This window comes from Leptodactylus fuscus, chromosome 11 (assembly GCF_031893055.1).
Source record: "Leptodactylus fuscus isolate aLepFus1 chromosome 11, aLepFus1.hap2, whole genome shotgun sequence".
NCBI classification, from domain to species: Eukaryota; Metazoa; Chordata; class Amphibia; order Anura; family Leptodactylidae; genus Leptodactylus; species Leptodactylus fuscus.
The window spans coordinates 37002685-37020245 of record NC_134275.1 but is presented as its reverse complement, the minus strand read 5'-3'; the positions used below and the strand labels follow the sequence as shown (position 1 = coordinate 37020245).

The 17561-nt window shown below is 42.8% G+C and overlaps 2 protein-coding genes across 2 annotated transcripts in view; one reads left to right on the top strand and one right to left on the bottom strand.

Annotated features, from left to right (window-relative positions):
* Positions 1-8129, top strand: part of EEIG1 (estrogen-induced osteoclastogenesis regulator 1) — a 47015-nt gene extending 38886 nt beyond the window's left edge. The window contains exons 10-12 of the mRNA XM_075259560.1: positions 262-383; positions 951-1020; positions 3188-8129. Coding sequence (XP_075115661.1) covers positions 262-383; positions 951-1020; positions 3188-3233 — 238 coding nt within the window. The 3' untranslated portion in view covers positions 3234-8129. The remainder of the gene's footprint in view (positions 1-261; positions 384-950; positions 1021-3187) is intronic.
* Positions 8130-9691: 1562 nt separating this feature from the next.
* Positions 9692-17561, bottom strand: LOC142185439 (uncharacterized). The gene is made up of 5 exons (XM_075260870.1): positions 17365-17561; positions 16173-16282; positions 10274-10489; positions 10072-10138; positions 9692-9713 (listed from the first exon to the last, which is right to left on the bottom strand). Exons 1-5 carry the CDS (start codon positions 17559-17561, stop codon positions 9692-9694), a joined length of 612 nt encoding a protein of 203 aa, XP_075116971.1.

Here is a 17561-nt window from a genome sequence, read left to right as displayed (position 1 = left end):
AGTTTACTTAACAGCACCCCCCCCTTTAAGGCTGCTTTTACGCGACTTGTGTGTGCTGGCTTTAATGGCCTGAACAACATTCAGGGAGATGTTCTAGTTATGTAGGATGGTAGGAGTCCCTGCAAAAGGGATTGTCCAAAGTGCTTTTTATAGTAAGAACTTTCTTGCTGCTCTTGTCCATGAGACATATCATCAGGCTTAACGTTTAATACAGTGTCTGGCTCTTTCCCATCTCATCCATGTTTATGCTCGCTCTTCTAGGAGAAAGAAGGATTCTGTGGAAAGTCACCCCACCTGGGTGGATGACACCAGGATCGATGCCGATGATATTGTGGAGAAGATCATGCAGAGTCAGGACTTCACGGATGTCAGTAACAATGAAGGTAAGGAGAGGAATGTACCCAGAAACTTATGAGTTACAAGTGTGTACTAGTTTATGACTGTCAGGAATGCTACATACAATTCTAGCTCCCACTTACTATGGGTTGTTCCCCCTCATGTTCAGATGCCTACGTGACCATGTGCATATGCTGAAAAATTCTTCTTGAGAATGCAAAATATTAAATTCCTTCTTATTAAATCCACAATATGTTTATTAATTCAGGTCCTAACATGGAGGTCCCTGTTTAAACCTAAGGAGCCAACACAGCAGATGCAGGCAGCGCTCACATACTTATTCCATACTAGTGAATGTGTATTTACTTGAAATGAATGATGAGTGGGGGGATCAAGCATGTGCCTAGCTTTCCCTTTAGGACAGACAATTAATCTTGCATGCAGTTTTCTCCACACCTAATCCCCTGTACATTCCCCAGGCTGTGTACAGACCTTTTCCAGCTAACATACATAGATATGCATTTTTCTTATACTACACCAAGCCCCGTGTCTTCTGTCCCTGCGCTGGTATAGACGTCACGCCGGTTCACACTCTGTTATCTTTCTATTTACAGACAGTCACCTGAGGCTGTTTGTCAGTAGAGATGGCTCAACGACTCTCAGCGGAATACAGATGGCTAACAGGTATGTGTAAATATATGGCTCCTATCTATGGAAAATTATCTAACCATTACCTATGTAAGCACATATGCATCTATAAGGGAATCCTCTGCAGAACCTGCTAGGAACCATTCAGGACAATTTGGGATGCTAAACCTCCTACCCATAAGAACCTGTGGGTGGTTTAGTATCCCAAATAGCCTGGTTATAAAGCTGTCCGTGCCTGTATTTTAAAAAAAATTTAGAACACTAACCCCCTGGATTGCAAGGACCTGTGGGCGGTATAGTATTCCAAATCAGTGCCATTATCTTCTCCTTAACTACAAGTGCGGTCTGTAGGACATTGCTGGTGTCTGTCATGCGCTGGATCTAGAACAGTGTGGTTTCTGATACACAAGATACAGCACAGATGTGAACAGTGTGTTGTGTTTTGTATCGTAGCGGATGGCTGCATTGTATATATTACTGCATAGTTGTAATGGTGACACAGTTGTAATTTTTATAGCGTGCCATAAATTGTAACTGGAGCTGGAGGCTGGGCCGTGTGAAACCTGAACGTGTTCCTGTCAAGTGTCTTAATCCTAGTATGTTCGGAGCCTTCTTTATTTGAAGCACTTTGACATCTGCTGGTGATGCTGTCCATCCTCCTCTTTCTCCACTTCATGTAGTTCTGCATTACATCTCCTCTCATTTCTATTTGCTTTGTATTCTGTGGGAATATTCTGCATTGTGTTGCTTAATAGCTGACTGAATACATCAAGCGTTCAGTTCCATTCAAATAAATGAGCTGTAATATCTAGTACCGCCACTATACAATGTATGGCGCTGTGCTTGGTAAGTAGTAAAGAGACCTCAGCAGTAAAGATCATAGTCCCAGACAAATAGAAACTGAGAGGCATGCTGATCTACAGTATGGGCCCCTAGCTTTCTATTGGGGGCCATGTCACACAGTCGCATTCATATAGACTAGTTAAAGAGGCATTAAAGGGGTTATGCACCTTTCACAATGGATGGCCATCACTATTAGAACTGCAGGGGTCTGACACCCAGAACCCAGGCAGATCACCGTTACTGAAGCAGCACGGCTCTTGCTTGGCAAACTTTAGTACCCTGTTTCCCCGAAAATAAGAGTCTTATATTAAATTTTGGTCTTAAATATATGCTATGTCTTATTTTCAGGGGATGTCTTATTTTATTTTTGTGTGCTGCTGCTGCTACTGTGCTACACTGATATGTGCTTGCTGCGCAAAGACTGTATGAAGAAAAACATTGCAGCTGGCTGAACGCTGTGTGCAGTGCTCTGTGTGCGCAGATATGCTGGCTGCTGATGCCGCTGCAAAACGTTGTATCTACTGTTCCTGCTGCTGTAGGATGAGCTGGGAGAGTGGACCCCCACCCCATACGATGCTTACCGAAGTGTATGCACAGCGGGCATCTCCCAGCTCATCCTACAGCAGCAGGAACAGTGGATACAACGTTTCGCAGTGGCGTTAGCAGCCGACATACCTGTGCACACGGAATATTGTGCACCGTGTTCAGCTGGCTGCAATGTTTTTCTTCATACAATTTTTGCGCAGAAAAAGTATTATTATTGGGGAATGTCTTACTTTCAGGGGGTGCCTTATATTAGGCAATTCAACAAAACCTCTGCTATGTCTTACTTTCAGGGGATGACTTATTTTCAGGGAAACAGGGTAGCAAGTGTAGGTACTGTATTGTTAGCGTTGTGCCATAGACTTTGGTGAGACAGCGCTGCAGAACTACACTTGCCCTTACAGTCTGTTCTTGCCTAGCTTCCAGTGATTTTGTGGGGGTCCTTGGTGTCAGACCCCTGCAGATCTAATATTGATGGCCAATCCTAAGCATAGTCCATCAATTGTAGAGAGTGGATAACCCCTTTAAACCTAAAATCTATGAATGATTGTTCTCCAGTGCCCAGATATGCCCTATGATCACTACTTGCGTATCTCTTGAGAAGTTCCAGGAACCCTATACACATACTGGATGTGTGACTGATAGTAGCCGCTTTTCTTATAAGCTGTTTATTAGCTGCGGCGTTTAGGATCACCGACCCCGTAAACACATCTGTTTGTAGAATATTAGTTGTATATTGTTCACACAAGCCTATTTGCAGCTCACAGGCCTCTCCCTATAAATAACATGACATCATCATATTTCTCTCTCCTTTCAGAGTCTCTGCAGGAGTGTTTGAGCCTGTGGTCATCGAAATCCACTAAATGCACAAGAGGCTGAGGATCCAGTCATGAGTCCCAGGCTAAGAGCCAAATGCACCATTCCAGGCTGCAAGACTGAGGCCTTCCCCACATGAGGGGAAGACAAGACATAAAGCGAAGATCTGGAAGCCCTCAACAGACTCTCTCCTGGTTCCCTCTGTTCTTGAGTCATCCTGGCACTTGTCCAGTTGTCGTGTGCACATATCCAGCGTGTTTGAGCTCTCCAGCATGTGACAGTGTTTTCGTCTGCTTCTAATCACTGAGAATCTGACCAGGCATCTGGTGAGGACACCCCAGAATTCGCAGCATTCCAAGTCCTGCTCGCAGCTCTGAGAGAGAGCGTCCTTCTTGCTGTGTGACAACTGCAGCCATTATTCTTTTTATGCATGTTCCTTTAAATGTCTGTTTAATCTCAGTGTAGACTATGTCAGTGCCGTACAGGTCTAACATTCGGCAGTTTAGAGGAGCCACATCTGCATTGTGAGGTTGCAGTCCTGGGAGATTGTTCTGTGCAAAATTCTAGCTCTGACAATTTAAAGGGAACCTGACACCAGCATAGATTATATATGATGTCGAGATAGAGATAAACAATACTATATCTGCTAATTTACACCCTGAAAAAGTTGGGTGGGCCCCTCTTTATTCAGCAGTGAAAGGTCATATGATCTCTGACTGAGAGCAAAGGGGTGATCTGCTGCAAGCTGTTTTCTGGCCCTTTGAGAGTATACCCCAATGGCAGGCTTCTTTTAAAGAAAACATGTCCTGAGGATTTAGGACTCTATCAGCTGTCTAAGATGGTATGGTCCTATGCACACAGAAGAAATGTCAGGTTAGGAACCCAGTCCATATATTGTACAGATCACCCGCCCAAGCCCAGCCTGGAGATCAGGACTCCTTGTACTATAGTGATTTATGATGCTTACGGCTCTATTGTCCTGTTATGTACAGTACAGGGCAGTGAAGCTGCGGGCAGGCAGAGACTCCCATCATCATAGATCAGCATGATTCAATGAGTCCTGGTCCTCTGGCAGGGTTTGGAAAGAATATCTGGCCGATTTACGGACTGGATTACCAGCTCGGATTCACGTGTGTGCATGGCGTCTTACTGGTTCACAATGATGTTCTTATATATTCCAGGATATTTGGCATTACACAGAAAACGTTTTTTGGTAATACTTTTAATACTGGGTTCTTATATGCCTGTAAAGAGACACAAGGGTGGAGCTACTTTGCCATATACTCTTATCCAGCCTTCCTTTCTTACTACACTGACATCCCACAGGCCCTGTACACTCCAATCACTGCTACTGGATGTGGCTTGTGATGCCGGACCCGGCCTGTAGGATGTCGGCCAAGCCTGGAAGGGTGAAGCGGTCAGCGAGACAATTCAGGAGAGTGACTCCTCCCTGGTGACTACTAGCAGGCATTTCAATACCGTGGGGGAAGTTTATTTAGCCTGGCGATTGTTATGCCAGCCTCAATTCATTGCCTGATAGGCACAAGATGGACCAGAGTTACTATGAGGTTCCGACCTCTTAATAATCCAGGGAAGGGGTCGCCAGTAAGGAACTGGTGTAGATTTTTGGCATGAATTACAATAAACCTAATGGACTTGGGGCATTTCCGGCCCCCGAGATTCCAGCTAGACTGTTGAAAATAGTGATGAGAAGAACACAGGAGCTGAGATGCACCAAGTTGAGGGGCATTTCTGGCCACTTTCTAGGCTCAGCCGAGTTGGTCAATTTGGGCCATTGTTATTTTTATGTGTTATTCTGAATTTTCATTGTGAACCTGTTGCCTTTCTGGTGGCCTAAATCTTCATGACCAATTGAGCATTATGTACTAAATCTCAGTGGTTTGGACTTGATACCCATGAGGTTTTTGGTAAGCAGAAAATGTAACCCAAGCGATATGCAATGCCATCAAGTGCATGAATTATAAGGTAACACACCTAGACTCCAACCTCACAAGCAGATGCTCTCAACCTCCTCCATCTTTACTATTATGGTACCATTATTGTCATGTAAAGCTACGAGATTTCCCCCTGGGTTTTTCGCCATACCCCTCCCTCACTAGAAAGGTGCCAGTGCAGAACAGAGGCCATGCCCAACGCTACGTGATATAAAACAGCGGGACTGTTAACAAGGCACTCTCAGGAAGGGGCCACGATATACAGCTGGACTGTAGACACCCTCTGGCAGGGGTCATGTGAAACAGCTGGTCTGTCATTTAATCCTTAAGGACTCCTCGGGTAGGAGTCATGACACACAGCTGAGCTGTGGTGATATTTGAGGACATACGTGTAAGCAGCAGGGCTGTGAAGATAGGGAACCATTTTTTGGGGAGACACAGCTGGATGGTGTATCCTTCAAGAGTGGACCTCGAAAAAGTTGGGAGCCGCTGTATTCTGCACGGGAACCTTTCTCCTAAACATTCCAGTCAAGGATAAACCCAAGAGGCAGTTGTCACCTGGGGTCAGCTGTGCGGGCCGCAGCTCCCGGTGCCAGTCCTGGTAGATTTCCGCTCACCTGTACCCACTGTCGCATGGTGTAGACTGCACAATGATATCCTGAGCCAGCAGGCTGGTGTTTCATTTCATTCCTGTAGCTAATCTAGATTGTCAATGTGAATCTTTTTCTTCTGTGGAGTCATCTGGTGCTCAGGGCGGTTTTGTTTGGTTTTTTTGTTTTTTCTTCCTGTGTTTTTTTGTTGTTTTTTTTTTTATATGTTTTTAATTTCGTCTGGATATCTGCAAGCCAAAGGAGCATTGCAGGATCCCCTACCATTCTTGGTCTAAAAAAATACGTCTCCTCAGACGTTTTGAGTACCACATTTGTCTTTGGATTCATCCCCCGAGAACCGATCACCTGATCTTTTACCTTTCTGATTATGACTTTTTAATATAGTCGATATGGAACGTTCCGCAGAATGGCGCATATGCTGCTAGACCGCCGTTTTGCACAAGCGACCACTAATGTTTGGGGCACTTTAATGATTGTTTGGGCATGGTGCAGGGAATATAAATGTCTATGTTGTTGTTTTTTTGTTTGTTTGTTTTTTTTTAAACCCCTGGCTGGGGTCATAAAGATCTACAAACATTTTTGTAGCATTTCCTGGAAGTTTGTTCCTTTTTTTTTCTTTTTGACCAGTTTAACTGCAATGTATTCATTAATTGAATCCTAAGCACTTGAGGGGTTAATTCACTAACCGCCATTTTCTCAATACTACTCTGTCGGGTAAGGGGTTAATACTCAGATTTGGTATTGGATTCTTGAGGAATTTATCAGGCTCTCCTGTGATAAAAAAAAATAGTCTAATTATTAGGGTGTGGTGATATGTTTCACTCCGAGGTATCCTAGTGACGGGGTTTGGCGACCTGTGGCTCTCTGACCAAGCTATGATTTTACTGATCTCTACTTCCCAGCATGCTTTTGGGGAGAAACGCTTCAAAAATTGATGTGCCAAAGTAATATTTCTAACTTGCATATGCAGTGTGGTCTGGGCCACGGGTAACCAAATGTCAAGCGCATCTGGCACCTATTTCAAGTGGGGCGATCTTGGAAGTGTCTAAAACCTCATAAAATGGATCTCTCCACTTAGGTGCGAGGTTGACGCTCCTCTCACTATAGGATTATTGTGGCTTTCTAATATGTCATTAGTCTCAGGACTTCCTGACAGGACGCTGGTTTAGGGCGGAGCCAACATTTGCACAATGATGAATATATTTTTTTATCAACCTTTTTGCAATTTTTCTTTATGTATTAAACCAAAAATTTCCAGAAACTTGTAGTTTAGACAAAGACAACCAAGACCATGTGGACTTGGCGAAAACCATGACCATGTGGATTCCATGTGATCAGATTCCTATTTGAGTGGTCATATGCAGTCTGACAGCCAATCAAATGATAGATAAGAAATTTTAGGCCGTGTGATTGGTGGTAAAGCGTCACATGATCAGTAAGGTCAGCCTTCAGGACTCCTAATAATAAGCACTAGCTTAAGTCAGTGAATTGTAATGCATTGTGTTGCACAATTACAACTCCCAGCAGCTGTGGCATTTTGGGAATTGTAGTATCACTAGAAGGACCCTTAAGTTTTTTTAAAGGTGATAATTTGACTTCTTTAAGCATCGATCTCAAAGTATATATGCTCTGGAATATAAAACAAAAAACAGCGCTACTAATCAAACTGGCCAAAAGGAGTACTGCAACGCAAAAATACATATTTTTGGAGAATAAGCTAGTTTTTATACACAAATATCTAAAAATATTTAACTTTGTAGAAAACTCATTCGAGATCAGTGGCGTCCAACCTGCGGCTCGGCTGTGGTCGTAAAACAATAACTCACAGCGTGCCCAAGGTATGTTAGGAGTTGTAGTTTCATAACAGCTGGGGAGACAAGGTTGGAGACCATTGAGTGTTGTACAAATGTTGGCCTACCCTATCCTGCGCCTGCACGGTACTTCTTACCACTAGATTATATAACCACTATTTTTCGTAAAAAATTTTCGAATTTAATTCGAATAATGAGAAATTCCAATAAAATTTTGTTTTGTACTCAGATGAGAAAGTTATATGCAGAGAGATATATAAAAAGTCTAAAGCTATTTTTGCTAAGAGAAGGTCCAAGGGCGCACATACCGTAACCCAGAGAATCTATTGGCCTGGTGAAGAGTCTATAGTTTCATAAGGCAAAAACAATTAAAAAAATTTCTGCTTCTCTATTTTTATTTTCGTTCTCCGGAGTTTGCGATAAAGCTCGGCACATTTCATTGTTTTTACATCTCTCCTGTATCAATTGTTACATGGTAATTGGTCTTCTGAATCCAGCTGTAAACCCTGTGATCAGTCGCATTTGGGAGAGAATTGGGTAAAATAAAGTTCTGTTTGGTTAACGTATTTCTAGCCTGGCTGTCGTTTTTTATTTTTGACCTGTATATACAGCAAGCGTTCATAGACTTGGCCACCAGCTATAAGACATAAATATACAATTTGGCTGAAATGTACATGATATTTCTATGGCCAGATGAGTGGTGAGCAGCTGCTCGTCTCAGGAGAAAATCCAAAAATGTCCATCTTGCTGTCGACTGAGAATGCACATACAGCAGGATCTGGAGAGAATAAAAAACCTCTCTGGACAGCGTTGAACCATCCATTTTTTGTGAGGAGATGTCCAAATAGTAAGCAGAATACAATGTCCCCATTGAACTTCAAGCATTCAGTTCTCCTGCAGTGCCTCTGCGGGAGAGATTAAGTATTACATAGTGTCCACTGAAATCAGTGGGCTGAGTCCTCCAAAGTGATCGGTGCTCTCAGTAGCCTCTCATATTCATATTGTCGTTCTATTAACTTAGTATAAGCCTACCTTGTCAAATAAAGCTGACAACCCTAACCCTAACCATATAGCTATATATACTGTACAGCATAAAGCGGCAGATTCTACTTCTGGATAGGTATTAGTCTGACAAGTATAGATAGTCCTAACCCAAGCCTCCTCTCCTACTGTTTGTAAGTTAACTAGAAGACATAGGGAGTGGAATAAAATGAGTAGGATCAGGCTACATATCGCTTATTTGTAGTCTGTAACCATGGAGATGCATAGATCTGCATAGAAGCTGAATCTGCCGACTTGAATTGACATTGAAACACTTTAATGGTTGCTTACGTTAGACATGTGATGCATAGTTTATACTAGTAGCTCTTCAGCTGGTTGAAACCTACAGTTTCCGATATACCCTGTCAGTAGTTTTGCACTAGTTACAGTGCCACCTATTGGAGACCACTGGTATAAGCCATACATCACCATCTGCAGATTTATCAGTTGGGAACCACTTGTATAAACCATACATCACCAGCTGGTGTGCCACCTTTTGGAATAAACTGTACACCACAAGTTGTGAACCGCTGATATAAACCATATATCACTAGCTGAAGAGCCACCAGTTGAAGACCTCGGGTATAAACCATACATGACTAGTTAGACTGCCATCTGTTGGAGACTACTGGTATAAATTGTACAACAGCTGCAGAGCCTCTGGTATACATCCTAAAATTACTTCATCATGGAGGCGCATGATCATCTTCAAATACCATGCGCTATTTTCTCCTCCAGAGCAGCACCCTCTGTGTAAACCTGCCATGTTTGTGGTGCTAATATTGTATGATGGATGGGCTGTTCCTTTGTGTACTACCTGCAGAACAGGCCCGGATAACATACTGTACTTATCACATACCCCACCCATCTGAGAACTTGTACAAAGTGATCTTAGATAGCTCCCAGTCTAGCGCAGCCTCCCTTTCATCATCAGGTAATATAGTACACCTCCTGGAGGCATGAACCTGCATGGCCAGTGGAGGCGCTGTAATTACAATGCAAGGTTAATTGCTCCTAAAGTACAAATCTGTCAGACTTAAAAGGGCTATCAATATGTAAATGAAGACTCCAGTGATTTTAGAGGAATTCAATAGACATGGATAGCAGGCCTGTAATTATAGAGACCAGGCATGTCTAGGACAAAAGATACCCGGGGCTATGACGAAATCCAAGACAGCCAAAGACCCAGACAAACATACATTTTATTTCTTACCATTACACTCACTATTTATCAACAGGTGGACGTTTCCTCAGTGAGATTAGACAAATGATTTTTTATTTTTTTATTTTTTTTTTACCATTACCAGAAACAGCACCACTCTTGTCATCAGGCTACATCTGGTATTGCATCTGCAATGATTTGGACTTTTCCCTCATACATTAAAATAATCTATGGAGTCATCTTCATGACAACTAGCTGTCGAGACGTTTTCTTGATTTCTCCCAAAACAGCAACAAATCCCACACCAGATTCGAGGTTCAGGGGTGATATGACTTCCCTCTGGTGTCTGCATGGAGCGCAGGGCTGAAGCGCCTAAAAACCAGATATATGCATTATAAAAAAAATTCATATAGAACAGACTCTGTACCTATGTAGACTTAGATACGTACAACAAAGTCACATGTTTTCATTAAACCTGCCAGCCAAGTGATGATATTATAGACTCACCAAACACAAAGTACGATGCCAGTGACAGCATAAACATGAGAAGGATGATGTTCCCTGGGCCCACATCTTCAGCGTGGCAACTGCTAGGACAGGCACATGGACTCTGCACAGAGATCTCCAAGACTTCAGTAATGTCCTCTACTGGAGGGAAGGTGACCAGCGAGACCGAGCTGCAGTTAAAGTGTACGACTGTTCTCAATGGACTCTCTTCTGAGGCTGAGGGGGTAGAAGTGCTATACGTTACATAGTAACATCACCTCTAGTTAACATTACATTACATTATAGTTCTCCTATACATTAATGGTCTGACTAGTCTCTAGGGTGTTAGGGCATGAGAGGGGAATTATGGGGGTAACAATGCATTTAAAGGGGATTTCCAGGTTAAAACTATTGATGACCAAACCTAAGGATAGATGATCAATATCAGATTGGTGAGGGCCTGACACCCAGCACCCCCGCCAATCAGCTTTTCTTAGCTGCTGATACACATAGAATGGAGCAGGAGGCAGACAGCTCTGTTCCCTGTGTAGTGGCTGAACTAAGTCACTGCAGCTTATTCAAGTGAACAGGAAGTTATCTGCAGTAACCTAGTCTGACCACTACACAGAGACCGGAGCTGACTGCTTCCAGTTCTATTCTGTGGATCGGTGAGGGTACCAGGTGTCAGACCCCCACCAACACGATATTGATGACCTCTCCTTCGGAGATACCTGTCTTGCTTTGCTTATGCCAAAGAAAGCTTGTGAGGTAACCAGAAGGAGTGGCGGCAATAAGGCCCACCAAATCGGTTAGGTAAGCTGACAGCATGGAGGTGGGAGATTGAGATAGCAACAAGACTTGCCAGATCCCCCCCCCATTAGAGTGGACTTGTCTGCTCAGGAGCTGGATAACAGTGGTCGCTGACACCCAAACCAGTTACTCCAGTAAAAATTGAACTGTCCAAGTATTGCCTAGAAACCCTGCACAAACCAGGCACATTACAATTGTATACTGTACTGAGTTGTAATGTTGGAGATGTACAGGTTTATGTATATAGATTATATCCATGGTGACGTCAGAGTATACAGTACTCTGCACATTATTAGCCGTAAGATGGAACCAATTTCGGACAGCGGGTCAGGATAAAGTCACTGTGACCTTTACTATTCGTTACCCATCTCAATACTGGGTTAATGACACAATGTTACGCTACAATCTGTGTCTAGACTGCTCTATTACCACATTATTATCAGGTTTTGCGGCTAAATTGGGCTAAGTAGCTATTAAAATGGAGAAGGCAGACTAGACCGCTAATACATTTTGGCGAGCCAGCCTTGATCTTGTTGCCAGGCTTGTCGCTTTGCCAGGCAGGCTGCAGTAAAAAAGTGAAGAGAGATACCAGATCTTATTATTTATTCTGCTGCATCAGGAAACATTGCTATAAATGGACTTCAATTGTAAGGTTTTATATTGCTGTGTGAATAAGGCTTTGTAGGTAGGACTGAGGTATGTCCATAAACCTCTGAGTTTTTGGCACCTGAAAGAGGGAACTGCTGAGAGACTAACTGGAGGTCTGGGCCTAGTCAGCCACTGAGGAGCCTGTACATGGACTGAGAGTAAGTGATGCTGGAGGAGAAGTGGCGTTCAAGTCACCTCTGTGGTTGGAGATGTGAGAGATGGATCAGAGCTGGAGGCCCTCACAGGCACCAGGGCATATACAAGGGGCTGGTAAAGCCAGTAGGGCATGTGGTGGTTTAGGGGATAGGAGTCAAACGACATGCTTTGCTTGTCATGAGGATGAACTGCTCGGCACTGCAGGTCTCGGGCTCCTGTTCACCAATTGGTCCTGTAGGTATGCTGGTTCAAGATACTGGCAGACATCCTGGTATAGCTGTCCCTCTCCTTGCTGCAAGCAAATCACGTAGAAGGCTTTGAAGGCCATAAAGACCTGTAGCCTAAATTACCATGACAGATTTCCTCTCCTACAGAAAATCTGATCAGCCTTTGTTTTTTACACGTGTTAAAAATTTCATTGAAGTCAATTGGAGTGTTATTTTTACACGTGTATTATGCTAAAATGCGCTTGCGTTAACTCCATGTGCACGGACCCTTAAATAGGAGCCCATCTCCCGCTCTGAGTAGCAGTGGTTACAGCTGAAGTCAAACAGATCGCACCAAAGGAGAGCAACATGCAACTTCCTGCAGTGCCAGTCATGGGGGGCAACCAAGTTCCGCTTATAAGGAATCATCATATGATATAGTTCCCACATATTCCTGAACACTGACCGTGTGATGACCTGCACCAATTAAAGAAACATAAACATGTATAAAGCACATCATCCAACACAGTGCAAGTGCATAACACATGATACAACACAACTAGTATACTACCACGCCAAGTAATGACGCACCAGCTTGGCTAACGCTGCGCTCAAACTATGCTAACAGTTGCAGTCAGGATAGGACATTAACCCTTCCCTGTGCAACAGTCCATACATGCATGTGTTTTCCTCCAGTGTCACTTGTAGCCCCTGAGCTTCTAGACCATTGTTTCACAACCTTTTCAAGCGAAGTACCCCCTACGTAAATATGGCTTTGGAGCTTCCATCAATAGTTATGTAATTGCCCCCTCAGTGCCCCCAAATGAAGTATAATGATCTTCCTCAGTACCCTCACATATAGTATAATGACCCACTTAGTGCCCTTATACAGTATGTTACATAATGGCCCCCTCAGTGCCCCATGTGATGAACAGACCCTTAGTTCTGTTTTTTTCTTTGAAAGGCATTTTTACCTGTCCTCTCATGGAGAGAGAGGAGGCTAGTGACCCTAAAGTTCAACCCCAGACACACATCTCCCAGCACCTAGGAAGATATCCTTCTTTCCAGGCTTCTGCAATAGGGGAAAGAGGAGGGGGCCTACTTCGGAGGGAGGTGTGGATGGGACACTAGCTACATGCTGAAAGGAGACCTAGATTCTTGGTCACTCAGCAAAGACTCAGCAAGGAGACAGCATGTAGGGAACACATGGTCTGTATGACTGAAGAAGGACGTGCCCTGAGGCCTAGTAGTGAGGCCTCAGTGAACTAACTACAAACTTTTTTTGGTATTATTTCTTTTCTATCCGTCATTCCCATTTTATTTTCTATATTGTATTGTGCTTTTACCTGTATTTGCTTGTCGTCCACTGATATGTATTTCTGTATTTGTTAGTAGCTAGTACCGACCCACTTGGGTTAATAAATATATAAAATTTATAAAGCTTGTTTGAAATGATCATATGGGCTTAGACACTCACGGGGTGTGAGTGGAAGGTTAAGAAAGGTGATCGCAGGTGTGCCAAGCAGCTTGGTAAGGCAAAATCCTTCACACCCCACATGTAGTATAATGGTCCCCTCAGTGCCCCCACATGTAGTATGATGGAAACACTCAATGTGCTTGTAAAATAAACTTAGTACCTGCACAAAATAATAGGCGTTCATCCTGGACAATAATAGGCGTTCATCCTGGACAGTGAGACAGTGGTTGTTGTCACAAAAAGTAACCTGGGAAATTGTGGGGATAGCCGCTGGTGTAGACATACCACTGATCGAGAACCACTGCTGTAGACTAACCTTGTATGTGTATTGTACAATTCCTGCCTTCATTTACAAGGTGGTCTTCAAAAAGGGGCATAAGATGAACTGAAAAGTTCTCTGTCTGGGTTCTTATTACTGTTTTATTGTTTATTATGTTATGCTTTTTGTTCGTATGTATAATATATTTTTGAAAATTTAATAAAAATTAGGGTTTTTTTGTTTGTTTGTTTTGTTTTTTTTTAAAAAGATGAACCGAAAAACGGTTCCATGTTATTTTTATCGAACAGAGGGCAGATGTTTGTTTTTTTTTGGCTGCTTAGGACACTTCTACATTTTGATATTCAAGAGGGATGTGACAGGAAAGAAGTAGCTATGTGATTTGCTAGCCGCAGCGATTACAGGAACCCCTGCATGCCAGGTCAGACAAGATTTACAACCATCTCTAATATTTGAGACGTTTGTCAGGAGTCACGAGACATTTTAAAAAACTACCTCCCCTTTGCACCAACACCCGTCTATTACTGACACAATATCCCCTCCGTTTCCTGTGTGTGTAATACGATAAGCTCCTTTAAAATCCAGACAGGCGGACATTGTTTTACTATACAGACCTGAGACAGGGCATACTAACCCAAAAACTCTTGGTAATCTTGTCTTAACCTGTATATGAAGGAATTACAAGTCTGATCATCTCTGGAACTTCATGTTCCTGCTTTTTTTAAGGCAGAGATTTGAAGACAAAGCCAATCATATACAGTTTCCCGCCCTGTCTGACTGGCAGGACATCAAGTGTAAATGAGGACCAATGACTCAAAAAAATATTAGCCATTTAATTATTATGACAGCTACTGGCAGTCGTATAAGTGGCAGCCTCATAACACGAAGCTGTATTTGCTGCCTATGGGTTACATCATGATGACCTCCTATATGTACAAACGGGCTGTACACGGGATTGTAGGCGAACGGCGGTGTGGAGAAGACAACGAAAGGTAGGAGACGAATAGCCTTTCTTAAGGCTATTCCGATGTGGTACTTAGAAAAAATCATGTCTGAGTGATAGGACCCCTTTAAGCAATACTTTAATCAATCTCTATTACTTAAGTATCTACCCTATCAACACCACTATAACCCATGCACATTCATCTCAAGTCAACCATGCATGTCTTTTGAACAGGAGGGAGGAGTATGATGACTCTATCGGACATCTCTGTTGGCTTATCAACCCTGAGAACCAAAGGATCATCATGTAAAATCCTACATGTCTGGTACAGAGTCAGGACAACCCCATAGACATCACCGGGGTAGCACCTAAATTGACATGTTTGGCAGATGTTAACTTAATATGTATGGCCGGCGGCCGCCGCTTCCAAACTTCTTACTTTATTTATTTTCATCATTTTAACCTTTTCAGATCCAACTTTACCTTTGGTTCATTGCAACGATGACAAGAATCCTCCTGTAGTGATACAGCGCCCTCTGCTGTATCTACCTCATGGCTACAGCGAAGAAGGAAGCAGCAAACCAGCTGCAAATCTGTAGAGCAGCGGCGCCAAGTAGTCTGTGCCTGCTTAAAAGGCTCTTCATGATCATCGCTATCTCTTCATTTTACAGAGCAGAGACACAATTATATGTCACCACATTACAGTCATTTTAACCCACTGTTACCTTTAGTTTCGGCTGCTTTATCACTTTTTACTTAGTTTATTCGGTTGCATTGTCTGATGGGAGCCTGATGTTGTGTCCCGTCCTCTATACTTTACAATGATGTTTTGCCTGAGTGTTTTGTAGTGTCTTGCTACAAGTTCAATAATACCAGACTATATCGTTTCCGCTTCTATAAGCTACAATAAACTAAAATACTAGAGAGAAAACATTATCAGGTTATTAAAGGGTTCTTCTGGGACTTTTATAGTCTTAGGATAGGCCATCAATATATGATTGGTGGGGGTACAACATCCGGGACCTCCACCAATCACATGGATGATGAAGCAACAGCATTCGGGTGAGCACTGCAACTTCTTCACTGAATACAAAGTACAGTGCCATATATTATATAGTGGCTATGCTTGGTATTGTAGCTTAGCCCCATTCACTTGAATGGGACTGAGCTTCTACTGTACCATGTGACCGATGAACCGTCTTCGGCAAGGGAAGAGGGAGGCAGGCTCTTCAAACATTTGATTTGTAGAGATCCCAAATTTCCTCAATATGTAAGTCCCAGAAAACCCTTTAATATCCACAAATACAAGTCTAAATAATGGAGTTCCCCTTTAAATATTCACAGTATTCAGTGACTACATTAAATCTCCATCTTTAGTATATTTTGCTTCTTCCATGACTTACCTCTGTACGTCACTGACAAAATTTTGCTGTCATTGCTGTAAATGAACTCATTGCCTTCATGCATTCCAAATCCTGTATATTGGGGGGCACTTTCAGTTACCTCTGAGTCTCTGCATACAAGAATCAAGAATTACTATATAGTCTAAAAAATGTGCCGAATTAGTAGTTGAATAAAGCTTCATGTAACTAAAACTTAAAGGGGTTTTCCAGGACTTCAATACCAATATCATGTCGGTGATGGTCTGACTTCTGGCACCTCCATAACAAGCCAAAGGATGAGCCAGCGATGCTTGGTGAAACACTGCAGACACGTCATTATATTCCAAGCACAGCCCCATACATTGTATAGTGGTTGTGCTTGATAATGCAGTTCAGTCTCATTCACTTGAAGGACCCCATATATGATGGATGTGAAGTCACAGATACAAAGTTCACTTAAGCACTGTGTCCCCCTCAGCTGATTAGTAGGGGAACCTACAGATCTGATATTAATGATCTATCCCAAGGAAAACCCTCTAAAATACAGGATACTTAAAGGAGTTTTCTGGTACTTACATATTGATGGGTCATCAATATCTAATCGGTAGAAGTCTTGAGCTTTCATTGATCAACTGTTTGATGCTTGTGAGCACAGTATCCTCCTTCCGGAGCAGATATCATGCTCATCAGTCATGGTGCAGCAGCAGCTCTGTCTCTTTCAAGTGAATGGGGCTGAGCTGCAATACCAAGCATTATACAATGTACAGAGCTTTGCACGCCATTCAGTGAATAAGCCACCGTGCTCACTTGAACACTGTGGCTTCTTGAACTAGCTGATCTGGGGGGGTCCGACATATTGACCTATCCTAACAATATGTAAGCCCCAGAAAACCCCTTTCAGAGATGAGCAATATCTTTGCTTGCTGACAAGGGTTGAAGCAACATCAGTACAATGTACACACACACACACACACACACACATATATATATATATATATATATATATATATATATATATATATATATATATATATATATATACCGTATATATACTGCTATGTAGGTAACCATATGTAAAGTAACCCAGATATCCCTCCTGTATCTACTGCTCATAAAATCAACACCTTGGATCTGAATTTCGATATACTATAGATAATGTTAGAACACACAGATATAAATTATAGGCCCCCTTTGTAGTACATTACCACATTACCTGGACACGACACACACAGCCACATGGGAGCAGTTCAGAAGGGCCATGGGTTCACTAAAAGGATGGCACGGGCTGAAGGTCACCGACTGCTCCACTCTTTTCCCCTTCACTTCACGTTGCACCTTCCTGTTCCGGATCAGAAATCCATCCATATTTCCTAATGCGGCCAGATTAACAACCCCTGAGCCGTCCTTCAT